The 17,704-nt window shown below is 44.1% G+C and overlaps 1 protein-coding gene across 5 annotated transcripts in view; it reads right to left on the bottom strand.

Moving 5' to 3' along the window:
- FBXW11 (F-box and WD repeat domain containing 11) overlaps positions 1 to 17,704 on the bottom strand; it is a gene marked incomplete at both ends in the record, with an annotated part of 59,928 nt that overhangs the window by 22,078 nt on the left and 20,146 nt on the right. For 3 of the 5 annotated variants that reach the window (XM_079542486.1, XM_079542487.1, XM_079542489.1), the window contains one exon: positions 4,466 to 4,691. In XM_079542486.1, the coding sequence (XP_079398612.1) occupies positions 4,466 to 4,691 (226 nt within the window). Of the gene's footprint in view, positions 1 to 4,465; positions 4,692 to 5,741; positions 5,805 to 17,704 lie in introns of all 5 variants that reach the window. The other 2 variants (XM_079542485.1, XM_079542488.1) reach the window with 1 other exon arrangement.

The following is a 17,704-nucleotide window of genomic DNA, read 5'->3' as shown; positions in this document are numbered from 1 at the left end:
TGCAAGTCCAGAAATGCAATCAAATTAAGCAGATAAATGCAACCTCATTAAATAAACATGATGGCTACCAGACAATAAAATCTACTTTAAGGTATTCAAAAGATGCGGTGCACTTTCTAGCAAGCAATAAAGCCAGCCAAGCTGAGGGCGAGGCAGCGACCAGCTGCCAGCACACTGACCTCAAACTGCAGCCTGAAGGCCCAGCAGTCCCTCCAAAACCTGAGCTGTCCTTGCAGGGGATGATGTGCAGCTATTTGCTGACTGCCCACAGACACCGTGAAGCTGGTGATGGCTGCTGTGCTGCGAGGAGCCACTGCCCCTGCTCCTCAGGTGAGAGGAGCAGCACACAGCACAGCCCTGGCCAGCTCAGGGCCTCCTGCAGCACGTGCAGAGCCCACAGCCACCGGGTTGGCACCCACGTCCTGCTCAGAATCCTGTTTTATAAAGAACATTTCACTGTAACACAGCAAAACTTCAGGGCTGGAATGTGGTCCCTAAGGAGAGCAAGTAATCTAATTAACTTAGAATACACAGAAAGCCTTCTTTCCTAGTAATACTTGTTTTCTGCAGGCTAGGAATGCTCTGAAGAGGGTTAATACCTGAGCACGCATCAGCAAAAAGATGCTTTAGGAACAAGGAGACCTCAGGCCCGAGGAGTCTTAAGGCAGGAGAGGTGTCTGGCTGCTTCCCATCACTTGACAGAGCCAGAACTGCTGCAGACTCCTGCGTGTGGTGCAACCCTAGTACCAAATACTCATCAATTTTGCATTGAGTTAACCGAGGCTTTTCATAAAAGCTAGCTGCAATCAGCTGCCACAGCTTCACAACAGCAAGAATGTCTCTACACATCTCGGTCTGTGGCAGTACACTTTACACTTCAACACATACAAACTGCTTTTTATGAAGCCCATGTTTCACTGACTTTTAAGGACCAACTGCAAATTACGAGGTAGAAACCCTCCATTAGCAGACACATAATTTTTACAATCCTGTATAATGGTTAAAAATAGATTTGTAAAGGTCAGCAATGAGTGCTGTCTGATGCTGTTAGAATACAGCAATCTCAACTTCTGTGAGTACACACAGCCTTGAAAGCTGCATGCGAAGCACAGATGTACAACCTCTTTGCTTTGCTACCAAGCCTATTCTTACAATCCTTCCTGCTTGCAAAGACATCCAGGTTGACCTCACTCACACCAAAGCCATGTCAAGTGAAATATTTATGTAAAGTTGCACAGCAGGACCAGGTTGTTACACTGCAGCTCAGATGGGCCTGTGATAATCCTATCACACAACATGCAGGACTCCACTTTCAGATCACTTCAAGCCCGAAGCAGCTGCCAATGCCTGTTTTACATTAAAAGTCTGTGAATATTCAGTTCGAAAAGCAGTTTCCAAATTAGGGACTAAAGCCTTTGAATTTTCTTCAGTAAAATGTATCCAGCATTTATTGGTGTGCTTACCTAACAGCAAATCATGTTATTCCCCCATATCTCTTCCAGAGCTTCTGCAGTTTTACAGAAGATGGTGAAAAAAGCCAGCTGTTGTTCATTAGAGGTACCAGATGAAGATTTGGTTGAATTTCAACTGTAAGTTAAAAAAATTACAATCCACAGGGATTTCCAAGCTCAATGTGCAAATATCACCTTGTGTCACAACGGAACCCAACTGCGGGATGTCAGCTCTATGAGCCTGACCAACACGAGACACAAAGCAGTCCCTTGGATCGTGCGACTGCACTCTGATCACTGCAGAGATCCAGGTGGGATCTGCAGGAGCTGAGGCAGCATCAGCTGCGTGCCAGGCTCGAGGCAGCACGAAAGAGGCTGAGCACAGCCTGATCTGTAGGGACAGAGCCTGCAGGCTAAACATGCTGCCACTACTTGCAACAAAGTTCACTAGAACGATCGCTTCTTCCACTGAGGCAAAGGGAAGCTAGGCACTGCCAATGCTTCCCATCTTCCCTGCGCTCTCGCAGGTGTGAAAATCAGCAGGGTCAGCAGCAAGCAGAAATGATTCCAGTTTAAAACACAGGTTTAGCTAACTTCAGATCAGTAGAACCACCTTTTAGAAAGCAGTACTGATCTTCTCTTTAACATGATATCATTCTAATGTGGCTCTGATTTCAATCATGTCTAATTAAGCTCTTGGGTAAATCTACACAGAAGCACCACGCACTCCAATCCACATTCCCTCATGGCTGATGGTAAGGGAAGAATTAACGTCTCTTTCCTTCTGCTCACAGAAACTGATGTGTCCTACTGCACCTCAAGAAGTAGCGAATGCACACCAGCAGCACAGAGCTCCCATCTAATGCTGAAGACTCCGGATGCAGACAAAAGCCAACAAGCATCACTATTTTCTGCAGAGGCACCTCAGACAGGTGCCTGCATGCAGGGCAGCTCCCTGCTCAGCAGCACTGCAGCACAGCACCACATGAAAACTTGGCTTCTACTGGGCATCTGGGAAACTGCGTTTTCTACTACAGGTATCTGCAGAAAAGTAACTTTTTCAAATGAATAAAAACATCACAAAGCCCCCAAGGTTTCCTCATGACCTGAGGCAGCTCCTGACTCTCAAAGCGTTGTAGGTAGTGTCAAACATAAGCTAATCAAAGTAAAAGGACTGAAAACAGCAAATCATGCCCAGCATTAATAGAATTCTATGATTCTATGCCCAGCAAAGAGTTTCTTTTTACAATATTACCTTTAAGAAACAGGAAAATGGAACAGTTTCCAGTATTCACATCTTCCAAACAACAAAAGTTGTCAACACAAATATCTATTTGTTACATATATAAATGTGGTAAAAACAACTGTCAGCGAGGAAGCTCCCAGAGATGTCTCAGCATACAAATGTAGTACAAAAGAACCATGCATCTCCATTATATCTGCCTTGACACGTAACATAAAGGCAAACAAAAGTATAATTGAAGCTCATGCTTGCACACAACGACTGTGATGGTCTATTTCACTTCATTATTTTTTTTGTTACATCTCAGATATTCCCCTAGAGAAATCAGGAAATCAAGAGCAAAGCAAGCTGAAAGAAACGTCCACTACTGAAAGCAGAGCTCTCCAGTTAGAACGAGGAGCACCTTTCTATGCACGTGCCTTGATAAACTAAGTCTTCTTTTAAAAGAAATTCCATGAAATGGAGATGTGAGAGAAAAGGCAATTTCCTCCCTTTCATGGCCTCCATTCATACTTTCAAGACTTTCTTCTTTTAATAAAAAAGAAATAGAGCACATGAGATTCTGTATTATTTTGTGTCCTACCCCATAAATCTTCATCCTCCTACTTCATGCCTCTGGCTACTATGAATTTAATTTCAACCACGCTTGACAGATGAGTCAAAATCTCATCATTACCTCCAAAAGTTGAATTCATCCAAGTTTTGAGGAAAAAAAATAATTTTATATACATACATATATATATATATATATATATATATATATATATATATATATATATATATATATATATATATATATATATATATATATATGTATGTATATATATATATATATATATATAGCATTATAGAGAACAGAAACCCACAACATCCAAGCTACAACAACCATAATATTAAAAACCAAAATAGCAGCATTCAAAACTTAGATACCAGAGAGCTTGTAAGGGTCAAGCTGCTGGAGGAGCCTTCCTCACCTGTCCTGGTGATTACCAGATCACCAATTTCCAGTCCAGTCCATTTGTATCCCTTCTCACTGCTCACGGCTGTGGCATTCTTGGATAACAGCCACAGACCATTCCCTGCAGGTATCAGTCTGTGCAATTTTACTGCCAGTGGCAAATAGAACACAATTGCTCACTTATGTGATGTATACTTCCCACTCTGAGAATGACGTCCACATATTTACCTTTCAGAAAAAATCTTTCCATAAATCAATGGGAAGAAAAATGCACAATTTTCCAGGAAATTAGAAGTGAAAGATTTTGTGTACCTACTTATTAATGTTCCATATTTTTCAAAGACATGAATATCTGAAGTGAAAGAATATATTTCACACTCAAACTGTTGACAAAGTTTTACTCTGATTTGTAGCACTGGAGGCTCTGAACAACCGAAGAAAGGAATCAAAGCTGGACAACACAAAGAAATCCCCAGTTGTTTCTGCTCTTGAGTCAGCAACAAGACAAACCAGATTCATTTATCTGTGCAGGCAGCTTTTCATTCAGGATTTGGAAAACGTGCTGTTCTTCAGGATATTCTACTCAAACTGCTCTTCATGGAACAACACTGGCATCCAGTGGCCAATTCAATTAATCACAGAAGCAAATGACTCAGCTGCCCTCCTGCATTTCCTCTGACTAGGAAACATCACATTATTTAAAGCAGACAGTCTACATCTGGAGGATGTTCAGAAAAGTCTGCACACATACATTCCAAGTATCAGAAAAACGCTTTCATCAACATGCTTTTTGTAAAATGAGTATTAATTTACCTGGTAACGCAGTGATGAAGTCCCGTTGTAACATGGGCTTCAAGTAAGAGTTAATATGTCCATGCTGATAGTGACACATTCGTGAAATAAGGTGTTCCACAAATTCAACTTGATCTGATTCAGACCACTGGTCAAAATATTTAATACACAAGTCTTTTTCCTTTTCGTAGTTTCCTTCTGATGGTCTTTTTCTTGAGACAATCACAGATGAAGTTCCATTACTTATCTGTTTTTAGAAACAAAGCGTCAGTACTTGAAATGAACAAGAACAGCCTTCTAAGAACCCACCAATGAAGAGAATGTGAGAAGAAAACAAAGACAGCAATCAAACTTTTAAACACTGCTCAAGCTATGTGCAATGCCATGCACACCTCATCTTCCACAGATTAGGCCAAGTGAAAGGCCCTTCTTCCACATCAGGAGTTATGCTGGAATTTGAATTCTCCTAGCTCTTACAATTTTAACAAAGACCTTACCTGTTCTAGAAATTTTCCAAACTAAGTGGCTCCTACTGCACATGCCAGTTTGCCTTTGCTGCACGCTGCAGCCTGCCTCCACAAATGCTCGACAGAGGCTCTAGCAGTTGAAATAATACGTGCTCAGTTATGTACAAAAGCTGGCTACAACTTCTCCAATTAACATAAAAACCATCCAGACCCTCCACATCACTGTCGCACTGTTTGCCCACAAACAAGGCCCACGAATGATGTGATGTCAAACTGCAATGCTTGTTTTGTTTCTGAACAACAGCTCAATCAACGTTTCAAACATCCACATAAAATAAATCCTGAGAGCTTCAGTGACAAATAAGGATGTTCAGAACACCACCCCAGGACTTGCTACTTATCAGCAAAGAGAATCAAAGGCTCATGCCAAGCTCTTCTGAGCTCTTTATGACATCAAAAAGGGCTTCTGAGGCTCTCCTAAATATTCCCAAAATAGTCCAAAGCCAACTGGTTGCAGCTCCTTTCTACGCACAAGTGTTGGATTTTTCCTTTTAAGCAAAGGCCACCTGCTCTGAAAGGCTGGACCACATTCACACACATCCTTTGAAGCACAACTGTGTCATTTCAAGGTCAGCACAAACCACAGAATTTAAGATCTAGTCATTTCTCAAGTACTGTTCATTGATGTCATCCTTCACTTGAACACTGAGCTTATTTTAGGATGACAGAGTCAACCTACATGTAAGGAAGATTATGCATCTGCAGACACAGGTACGTGGAAGCTTCCCTAGGAAAGCCATGGCCCACCTCTCCCCACGCACACAACCTACCTGCCATAGGGTATTTTTCTTTGGAGACTCATCTTCATTCTGATCCTCCATCACTGACGTGTTCTAGGAAAAATGGAATTAGGATTTCAATGTTCTGTTTTTCACACTGCGGCAATTCCTCGCTGCACAAGCATGATGAAAAAGCAAATTAATTGAACAGGTAAAATTAATTTTCCCTGTGAATGAAATTATCAGAGATTTCTGGCCACAAAACCTGCGTCTTGTAAATAAATTCCCCTTTTAACTGACACATTTATCAAACCCACTTACTGTAAAGACAACTCCCCAACCCCTCTTCAATTTCTTTGAAGGGTTTTCATGCAGCCTTTCAACGCTTTTCTCAGTGGGAAATAAACTCACTTGCATCCTACTCAGGCCAAAGTAATTAAACCCGTCAAAGCAATCAACTAGCACTTTCTGCCAAAGCAAAATCGTACACATCTAGTTGAAAAAAAAAATAAATAAATAAAAAAATCATGGTATTCTGCTTGCATGCAATAGAGTATTAAACCCTCTTGGCAGACCCAGTTCAGCATGAGAGGAGGGATCACCCTCTGCAGAATGTTCCTGCAGCTTGCAGTCAGTTTGTGGCCACAGCCCCTTGGCAGTCAGCAGCTTCCTTCACCCCAATTTCAAGGCTTGCCCTCCATCACCACTGCTCCTCCCTGCTCCTCATCTTCCCTTTTGCTCGAGAACGACAGATGGAAGAATTTCTAGCAACATTCAGCCACAAATAGTTCTTTTTAGAGGTCACTTGACTTTAGAAGAATCTTTCCTTCTTTTAATTACCTGCTCACTTCTGCTGTCACTACCCAGCTGCCATTTCTTTCTGCCTGCTCACTGGTACTCACTCTTGAGCTTCCTACTAGCATGCCCTCCCCACTGCACACTGAATAACTGCCAGGTGGCCATCAAGAAAACCTGAAGGTCTTAAAACATCGCCTGTATTTTTTTTTTTATCCTTCCTCCCCTCTCTTAGCAGAAAGAGGAACAATACACTCCAGTCAAACGCATGATGAAATAAGTCACACATCTCCTTTACTCTTGCCATTGCTGATTATGATTTAACCCCTTAACAACTACATTCCCAAATCAAAACATTGTTCCACGTCAATAAACGTTTGTCACTTCGTCTCCGTATCCCCCTCTTATTATGAGTGAAGCACACCAAAATCAGCAAACTCGAAACTAAAAATTAACAGCATTCTCCCTACAGGCAAGCCCTGCTCCACCACTTGACTCCAGGGCTGGTTCTGAAGCATACCCCAAGCTCTTTTCTGCCTTGCTGTTACATACGAAAATCACACCTCACACAGAGGGAAGATGTCATTATGAAAGCTGTCTGCTGGGTGATAGAACGCTCCACTCTGTCTGGTTATGGCACGCACAGCAACACCAAATACAAGCCCAGGAGATGCGGGCAGGGAATCCAGAATTGGACAAAGGCAGTAAAGGTATCTCTGCTATTCCCTGGATAGGTATGTTCCAGTACTTCTGGACACATAAGAACAGTAACACTGGAGAAATAAGCCCAACTTCCCAATTATGGTCTCTGGAGAAGCAAGCCCCAGGCCCTAGCAGCCCAGCACCAGCACAGCTGTGCCCATGAGACTCCTTGCTGCACAGCTTCACTGCAGCCTTCCTGGCACTCAGCAGGTCCTCACCAGCCAGCCCGGCCCAAAAGGCAGGCATGGCTCCAGGGAATTACGCTGGGCACGTTTCTCAGTTTAAAAATCAAAAATATCAAAACTCTTCTTAAAAATTCCCATATGTTGTTGACAGCGCTTTCAGATAGCAAGCACCTAAGTGAGAAAGGAACATCAGCATTTCTTTTGATGTTTAAGGTTAAAAACATGCACTGATTCTATGAGCTGCCATTACGTAGGAGCCAAGAAGAAGAACTCTCAGAGAGTATCAAACCTTGAAGTTTCCCACTGCCATATCTGGCTCGGGTAGAGCAGAAATCCCACGTTCTATCAGTTCAGCCCAACCTCACTTTGCTTCAATAGGTCATGGAGTGTCTGCTGCTGCTTTCTTCTGCTTCTTCACTGGGAAAATTCTCAGAGGTCACAGTTATCTTTTTCTGAGATGTAGGCTAAGAATAAAGCCCTAAATGCAATGCCTTTCATTCCAGGAACACACAACAGAGCTACAGCAGAGCAGCACTCTTAACACAAAGCGTGCAAGAAAAACCTGACCAAGATGCTCAGACTTCCACACTGTGCTACTGACTACAAAGCAAGCTCTTACTACAGAAACCCTGCTCTGGCTCTGACGCTGCTCAGGTCAAGGGTAGCAGGCTTTCAGGGGGTGCTGTGTCCCTGGTACACACACTGCTGTGCTGGAGCAATAGGAAGGCTGTGTTTCTTCCACCCCTCTCCACTCATCCCTTGTCCTTCACAGGGTCAGCACGGCTCTGCCCAAGGACAGCTTCTTGGTTCCACAGCAACTATCTGGCACCCACAGCAATGCTGCTGGCTGGCACGTCCATGTCCTTTTGATGTCTGGGCCACAGAGATGAGGGCAGACTGCATGGATCCACTCTTAGCTGGAAATTTAACTCTGCCTATGAGACAGTATTTAACACACAGCTATGTTAATTTAATGCTATCAACTATATTGCTTATTGTATTCTTCTATCCTAAACCTGCTTCGAATTGCTCCCTATTATATCTTCTCTTCCTAATAAATTCTTTCTACTTCTACCCTGTACAATATTTAACTTTTCTGGTTATTCCCCAGATCACGTACATCCCAACTCATAGACCCAGACTAACACATCACCAAGACTTAACTGCAGAACACAAGATGCCCAGGTGGATCCTGTCCTGGTGCCCAGAAGAAGCAATCAGACAAGTCTAATTTGTCCTACATATCCACAGTGCTCATCAGAAGAATTCCAGAACTCTAACAGCTGGTGTCACCGGTCCTCAAGCGGGAAGGTCTCCAACTATTAGGCAAGAAGGCAGATAGGCATCTACAAGTTAGACACTCCTCCTTATCATGCCATTCATTCCCTGCTCTCCACCTGCGTCTTGCTGCCTACCCCACCCAGCCTTGACACACAGCTACCCACTGCCCTCCTGCACAGCTTCCCAATAGCTCCCAAGCACCAGTAACATCATCCACACCCTGTTTCCCCATGCAGCAAGCATGGGTGAAGGCAGTGAGCTCCTCCCTGCTCAGCTATGCAGCCCTGAGCCCCTGCAATGGGGCTGAGCAGTGCTCACAGGCAGACAGAACAGGCAGGATGCGCTACTGCCAGGATCACAGAAGCCCAGCAGCTCCTCACAATAGAAGCTGAGCTTCTGAATACTGTCAATTAATCCTGCTTGTAAGTTCATTTTTTCCAGAAATTCTTGTTAACTTACTCATAGCTCTTGCAAAATTAGAATGATATTTCAAACCAGCTGTCATTCCTTAATTAGTCAGCCTGGAACAAGCACTCTCCATCCCCTACCAGGAAAGGCAGCGACAGCGACGCAGTAACAATGGGTCTGAGCAGACATTTCATGCTGCCCTACGGTCACGCTCAGCTGAATAAAGTCACTCCATGAACAGCCCGTCTCCATCCCCACTAACAGTAAATCAACAGCTGCAATGAAGTGCACTAACTGCTCTCTGTGAGGCAGATCCCACGCTCCTCCTCTAGCCCTGCAAGAACTCCAAGCTTTCTTCAACTTTTCTGCTCGCAGTGCTTCCAGTCCTTGGGATTTCCACCCTTCTATGGGATGCAGGTGGATGTGGCGAATGGGCTCAAAAGTTTCTTGGGGAGAAGAGACAGATACTGACAAGCAACATCATTACATAAAGCTCATTTCCTTCAGAAATCTGATTCCAAGAAGTTCAAAAAATAAAAACAACCATCAACATTTCCAAAAGGGAAAAGCATTGCAAGTATTACAAAACATCATAAATCACAGTGTCAATCAAGATCCTTACGTACCTGGTAGCAACTAAACTCTGGCATCTCCCCAGGATTTACAGTTCCACAGCTGTATAAATGTATGACACCAGGTGCAAAAGCACCTCCATTTCCCTGCTGACGGATGCCAGCAAGGCAGGTCTTGCTCCCAGAACCCAAGAAAAGAGGTGCACCTTCCCCAGCAGAAAGCTCTCTCCTCTTCTGCCAGCCGTGCCAGCTACAGGCAGGTAGAGCTGAGCTCTGCCCCACACTTCTGTATCTGGGAGTGCTTTCAGACACTTAATCGACTGAACAGCAGCAGCACGGTGCAGCTTTGTTCTTTAACCCAGTTTTAGTTCCAGTACCGACAGAGCAATTACAGAGGTGATAGCAATAACCCTGGGAACTGGGACAAGACTCACAATCAGCTGCAGCAGCTCCCAGCCAGGCAAACAACATTGCTGAGACTCTCCAGTAACTCCTCCCTGCTGAAGGATGGATCCGTAGCTTCAGCCCAAACTAGACAGGAGCTGTGCTACCTTGAGAAATGGAATAGCAGCATTACGGTTTTCAGCCATAATGAAATAGAAAGTGGTGGCCAACAAGAACTTTCACTGCCCCACTGTTAGGTCAGTAATTCTAATCCGAGATCAAGTAAGCCGAGTCTTTCAAGTTCTCATTTCTGACCAAGTTCCCACTCACTGGAGGAATATTAGTTAAAACTACAAGACAAACAAAACCGATCAAAGCAGTTCTGATATCCTGCAGCAAATCATGCCTACATTTAGCCTTACAGAAGTTGAAAAAAATGACACAAGTAACTTCGTACATACTTGGATACTCAGAAGTCGAACAGAGAGGCTGAAGCTGGCTCCCTGCAGACTCACACTGCCTTCTGAAACCAGCTCTGCCAGGCAGGGACTGCTGAAGGCACTAATTACCAGCACCCAGGGGAGGAGAGGCATCCACCACCCAGCATGACAACGGGACCACATCAGGAAGGGGATTAGGAAGAAAAGCAGCGAGACATCTCTAACATCTCAAAGTGGTGGGTACGCGTCTCTCACGGATTCTTGCTTTTGAAATAGCTAGGAAGCCCCAGATGGCTTAAGAGTGCTTTAAAACGAATGTAAGTCCCTCTTTAGGAAGCAATGGTCGCTATTTTCTAATCCAGGAATCTGATAAATTATGTTTATTAGAAACATCTTGACACTTGACATCTTTTAACTACTGAGAGCCCACAGACTAAGTGAAGGAGAACCACCAATCTAAACCACATAAAGCATGTAGCAGCTCTTCTCACATCAAGGACAAAATCTCTTCTCATGTCCCTCCAAATCTGCAGAGGAATGCAAAATACTCTGGTGGCTCTGAATTCCAGCTCAGAAATAGGCAGCCGCTGACAAAATGTGCCTATGCTAACAACTGGAAAGACTCACAGCCTCAAAAAAATCTCTGCAAGTATAGCCAAAGGCTACATAGGGAGGAAGCACATAAAAGATTCTTGTATCAACAGAGTAATAAAAGGCTAGGAACAGTTACCGAAAGCAGGGCAACAAAGATGTTCGGCCTCACAGCAACAGCAACACCACAGCTCCAGGTCTCAGCTCAGGATGCCTACAATAAATGGGGCCACGCACCAGCTCTTTTTGTCATTTGTGTTCATTCTGATTTTCTACTTAGTGAGATAATTAAGCCATACCTGCATGAAAACAGTCCCCTGAGATGAAAAGCAGACAGTGGAGCCCATGGCCAAATAATGAGATTCAGAAAATATGATGGCAGAGAAAACTCTTCATCCACATCTCAGTCACTATAAAGCATTGTGAAAACAAAGCTCTAAGGGTCATCGAGTTCAACTTGAAGGGTTTCAAGTAAATTGAAAGTTAGTTCTGCTAATCACAGTCATACCTATATCTGAGATCTGTACTAACAATTTCTTGTTTCAGCTTAAACTGAACCGTTTATGTAAGCATTAGGTAACCACGCACATCAGGCTCAATTGCCTTCAGTCCTCCCCTAGCAGCCAGGCTCCCCAGTTGCCAGGTAGTGCAGTTATTGCTGGAAGTTCAACCGAAAATATACTTGGAATACTGAGAGTGTACCAAGATCTAACAGCTGAAGGCAAAATTAGAAGGAAATCCTGATACTGAAAATAAAGCATTGCTTTTATTAGCCTCTGACTAACCACAGAAAGGTTTGCAAGAAGATTCAGTACCAGCAGATACCTTAAACACAAATGGGATAACAATGTGAGAACAAACACTGCTTGGACCTCAGCACACAGACTTAACGTTGCTTTTACATACCCATTTGTACAGCTCCCAGGGGCCTGATTTTCAGCAAGCCGTGCCTGATCAGTAAGAGTACCAGTACCCAACAGCCCTGTGCTCAAAGAAAACCTCAAATGCTTCTGCACTTCCAGCACTACAGAACAGTTATTCTGCAGGTGAGGAAGAACACAAATGGCTACTAACAACTACAACTGTGTACAACAGGTTATTCAGTTTAATCATGAATGCTTTGAGGACTGCAATTAGCACCAGTATTTCAACTTGGCTTCTGAAGTGTCAATTTGCCTTATGTCACTGCAAAATTCATTTGCTGCTCTTCAGTAAATACATGACTGCATATCTCTTAATATTTAGCACGCCCGGTCTAACATTAAATTAACCTTAAGAGTCAGTGTGGGCCATGCTCACGGAGTACTAAACCACACTGCCTGTTTTTAAAGTGAAATTCCGCCGAAATCATCACAAGTTTAGAATTCCTGCTGTGATCCAGCTCCATGAAACACCAAGCAAAGGCTCCAACCCCAGGGAAGGACTCAGGGCGCTGGCAGCTCCATGCAGCGAGCAGCCAGCCATGTGCAGGGCATCCTGCAGCTGCCAGCAGGGCAGTGAGCCCAACCTGCACAGCCCAACCTGCACAGCCCAACTGCTGAGCAACTGAAAAAGCAAAAATAGCACGATACAGGCTTTCATACAGATCAGAACCATAGAATCATAGCTTGGTATAAAAACTTAACTGACTGATTAAACTAGGAGTCAATTCAGGCTGGAACAAGGGAAAACCCTGCTACTTCTGTCCAAATTACCAGCTGTTTTCCAGCATGCATATATTTTCACTCAATAGACGTTACTGGAAAAAAAACCATATAATTACTGCAATCCCAAGAGACACCAGTGTTTCCAGCAGCAGGTGTAATTGCTAAAATTGGACAGGGAGGAGAATGCTTTTGATCTGTCAGACGATTTAAACTGCCCGTGCCCTCCCCTATTTTTTTTTTTATATAATATGCAACAGCTTTGCACTTCTTAGGGGAGAGCTTACCTCAACAGGTACTGCAGGGATGGTGCCTAAAATATTCCTTGCGTAACTGTCCCAAACACACCCTGCTCTCATTTAATTTTCTAAGTGTCTGGAGCAAAGCGTCGGTAACAAAAGCTGCCTGCATCCATCACATCTTACCACGCTGTATGTGCAAGGACAGGGAGCGCTGAGTTGTGTAATTGTGGCTCAGATGAGTCAGCCCTGCACTGTTCTGAGCACCACGGTGCAGGCTTGCCCAACACGGACATCAGGCAAACTGCTTCCCTGCACGTCAGGATGGGAGCCCTGCAGAAGGGCAGGTGGGAGCCCGCAGCCCTCAGCTTCACACCAGCACCTACTAAGCAGCTCCCGCCCTCCAAACCCACACATGAGTTTGTGCTTTCCCTCTCACTTTTATAGCTTAACTTTGCTACGCACCAATCACATTTTCCTTTCAGCTGAAAACTGGCTTTATCTTCAACCAGCTGGACTGTGCAGAGCTCTGCCAGCCTTCTCGGAGGTTGAATTCTACCTCCAGCTCACAAGCCCTGCCTGTTTTCAGCCGGGCACCCAGCCCTCCTTGGCTCTGTGCTGCATGCAGCCGGCCGCATTCCTGCCCGCAGCAGACACATCTCAGTGCTTCTGCAGCGTGCACAGCGCTCCGGCTCATTGCTGACACTGCTGAAATCCCTCAAACCGAGGAGCGTGTAATCTCTGAACTAACCGAATTAAACACAGCTCGAGTTGTCGGAGCTTCCAGTGCATCTCATCCTGAGCGCACACAGAACGCACCGCAGGTTCTCTACACAATTCTCATCCATCCTCAAAGTTTTTCAGATTAAAGGTAGGACGAGGAGCATCTCAGAAGCAAATTTCAGATATAGCTGGTAACCGGGTCATCCTCAGACGCCTTCAGATTCATCCAAAATAAATCAGCCTATGTTAAGATTAAATATATTTGCAATTTGGCTGCCTGGTGCAAAGCTAAAATACTCAAAGGGTTATTCCTGGACTCCCAGAGGGAATTTAGGTTCAGACTTCTGGATCCACGTGAAACCGATTCTGCCCAAATTTAGTTACCTCAATGTGACAGACAGCAGCTGAGCCCAGCTCCCCGTATAACGGTGCCTTAAAAGCCATACAAAGAACACAAACGGGCATCAGAGACTTCAGTCTATTAAAAGAACCCCAATAATTAAGCCATTCTTAACAATCTGACCAATTCTCCTTCCACCCCCGCTGCCATTTGCTGGTGCTCATCCTCCCCCCCTTCCCCTGACACCTCCAGACACACACTGCACACAGAAGCACACAGAGCAACTCCCAGCAACCACAAGGCCACAGGATCAAGTTCGTTATCGTGAAAGACAGACAAACGAGGATTTAAGGATCAGAAACATGAGCTTCAACTAAACAATTCTCCACGCTTGCCTGTGTCCTTTCTCTAGTTTTTCTAGGAGCAGACCTGGCACTTTCCTCTCCATCCTCTCCTGCTTTCAGTGGCCACCAAGATGACGCCAGAACTTGTTCTCTGGCTTTCACCCCTCCCCAGGGAGCAGGAGAACTGCAGCCACATTCTGAAGAGGATCCTACACAGATTTTTTTTTTGTAAAAGTTATGAAAACATTACTCAAAAACATGGAGGAGTCTGAAACAGCAAAATCTCAGAATGTGTTCAGTAACCTCAAGTATTCGTCTTCTGCAAAACAGAAGTGTGGGAAGAAACATTCTTACACACAAGACATTATAGAAGCTAGCACAATAAAAATATTCAACAAAAATAAAGCCTAAAACCAGCCAGCTGCTCCAAGAAAGATTCCAGTGCCATTCAAGAGCCATTGTAAGTCCATGTTTTTCTCCAAAGATGCACAGCAATGTTCTTCAATTTGGCAGCTAATGAAGCCATATTAATCCATGAAATCCTAACCACTTACTAAGTGTATGAAAAAGTCTTTGCTTAATACCCAATTTCAGTGCATTTTTGATACTCAACCAAAAGCCCTGAGAAAGCCCTTTCTTAGAAAAAGGCTGTGGACTAGCTCTGGTTAAGAAAGAAGCTTTCAGCAATAACAGATGCTAAAATCAAATACTCATTTTTTTCCCAATCTCCACTCAGCCTTGCCTGGCCTTAGCCAAACACTACACTCAAGAGCTGATTTTATCTAGGCATTACAAGGAACATGCAGTCGCCTAATTTGGATTTCACATGGTTTATATAATGGAGGTCTAAATGCTCTTGACCTCCAAGGTCAGCACCACTTTTCCCTGCAACTCCAACTTGCAGTTAATTAACAGCAGAAAGACTCTGGTTTGAAGGCTCCACAGAAAAGGATTTGAGAGCAGGGGAAGATGTGCCCAGAGTCTCAGGTTCTGCTTTCGGGGGGATTGTTTTTCATCCATCGCTTCAGCAATTCACGTTACAGCACAGCACATTGCACCGGCCCCACAGAGAGACGGTGAAGTTTTACAGGATCCAAAAGGCAGTGTGACAGCCAAAAGCAGCACGTTGTGCAATGAAGCCCTGAAACCAAAGCTGGGGCTGCTGCAGCAGGCCAACAATTATCTCCTCGCTTTCTGAAGACGTTTGAGTTTCGCATCACTTCAGTAGGAAAACATTAAAATCCCTGCAGTTAAGAGCACCAGGCACCCTGGATTTCCACTCTTCGGATACTGAATTCACAGGCATTTGGCCCAATATGCACTGTTTCTCCCAGAGCACACACCTGTATGCATGCTCAAGACTTTCAGATTACACTTTCTTTATCTACCTAAGCTTGAGAGTACACAATTGTTCCTGGATTCCTGCAACATTATGGATGCCTTTTTTTGTATCATGTCTTGAACGAATCCTCCAGTTCAAATACCTTCAAAAGCATAGCAGACAAGAGCACCATGACTTCCCAAAGCAAGCTGCAGTGTGCATTCACACTGTGCAGTCACATATACAATTCCAAAGATATCTCCACTAAGTCCTTCTTTGAGCAATTTTTCAAGCAGGGCATTTAATTATGAGCTACTAAATATTGTACAGAGAGAATTTTCAAGTCCACTGTTCCTCACTAGCAATTTTTAAAAAATCTTTAGCTCTTTTCATATTTTATGTTCAACTGAACTTTGCAGTAAATATTTCTGCATTTATTAAAGAAAACCCTGCAAAGTGAAGAGTGGAGTAGATGCCCAAAAAATCAGGGTTATTCAAGAAGTGTAGTTCAGGTCATCCCTAAAATCTGGCTTAATTATCTGTATCAAGAAGTATGTATCAACCTGAAGAATGATAAAAACACTTAAGAACTCGAAAAAGTTCAGCTTCAAAAGGTAAGAACCCCTAAAAGCACCAAGGCAATGCCATGCCTCAATTCAGGACTTACACCACCTGTCTGTAGCAAAGGGTTGCAAAATAGTCAGGTTTGCCATAGAAACATCCTACAGAACAGTACAAAGTTTTGGTTACAGTTCCTCCTTTCTCCACTATATCACTTCTCCCATATTTGATACGTGGGTGTCTGGAAGATTGGCTCGGTACCGTCAGGTTTGTCAACCGCTGGCATACTGTGACTGTGATTTATGTCCATTCTATCCGTGAAAACTAAACTAACGCTGCTATCAACACTGCAGCTCAATTCCCCACGAGCGTCCTGGCTGTGAGCCTGTGACCCAAGACCTACCAGCACTGGGTGAAGGAACTGAACATATTTAATTTCCACCTCAGCAGGAAATTTTTATTTCCTGTTTCTTTGCAGATTCTTTGAAGGGAGGCAGAGCACACATCTTCAAGGATGAGGCCTGCATCAGACATACATGGAACAGACCGCCTGCATCTCCTCTTCCCTGGTATGGCAGACTTCACTCCCTCCCAGCACAGGCATGGCATTACTAGCAGGCAGGCTGAAGAACATGGCAGTTTACTTTACAGATTTCTTTGCGCCCTAACAGGGGCAGGGAGCAAAAAAATAAAACCCCACTTTTCCAACAGAGGCAGAGGAAGCGTGCGCACAAAGGCGTGCCCAGCATCTCTGCTCTCCAAGATGCAGGCTTCTGTAAGGGCTATCAGGAACAACAGCTCCCGCCCACTGCTTGTGAAATGCATCAGCCTCAGCACAACTGCGTTAGCTTTCCTGAGGAACACAAATTGATGCTTGAAATGATGCTTATCTGGGGCAGATAGAAGCCGTGGCTCGGGATTTGCTGAAGCAAGGTCTAGCATCTTCTGCTGATAGGTGAATCCATCATCAAGAAGCGTGCTTGCCTCCTTAGGGATCCGTCCCAGCCTGAGAGAAGGCAGATTGGGATCTCTAATAGCACCACAGAGAAACACCAGCAAAGGCAAGTTAGCAAGTGACTGATGAGGAGTGCATTTCTAAGCTCACATTTCTGTTCCAATGTTCAGAAGACTTCTGCAGAGTGCAGCTTAGTGAAATACCACAAAGAGGGTCAAGGAACTACAACTTCCTTCTGATCTCTATCACAGCCATAAAGATTACAGATTAGGCAGCTGATTTTTGAATACTAAAAGCTTCTGAAGAAAAAACAAAGGTGAGAGAAAACTGCTCTGTAATTAACAGTCATAGTCAAGTAACTTGAAAGGCTTGCATTACATGGAAATATTTCAAGATGGGGGATCAGGAATCAAAACTTAGAGATATTCAGTCTGACATCAGGGAACAACACTTCTACTCCTCAGTTACGGAGGCTGCAGAGGAAGAGCTCTGGTTCACAGCTCAACACGAGCTCACGGGCTAACACTCAA

This window comes from Tetrao urogallus (assembly GCF_951394365.1).
Source record: "Tetrao urogallus genome assembly, chromosome: 14".
NCBI classification, from domain to species: Eukaryota; Metazoa; Chordata; class Aves; order Galliformes; family Phasianidae; genus Tetrao; species Tetrao urogallus.
Note: the sequence above shows the minus strand (reverse complement) of the source record. Positions and strands in the feature narration are given on the sequence as shown.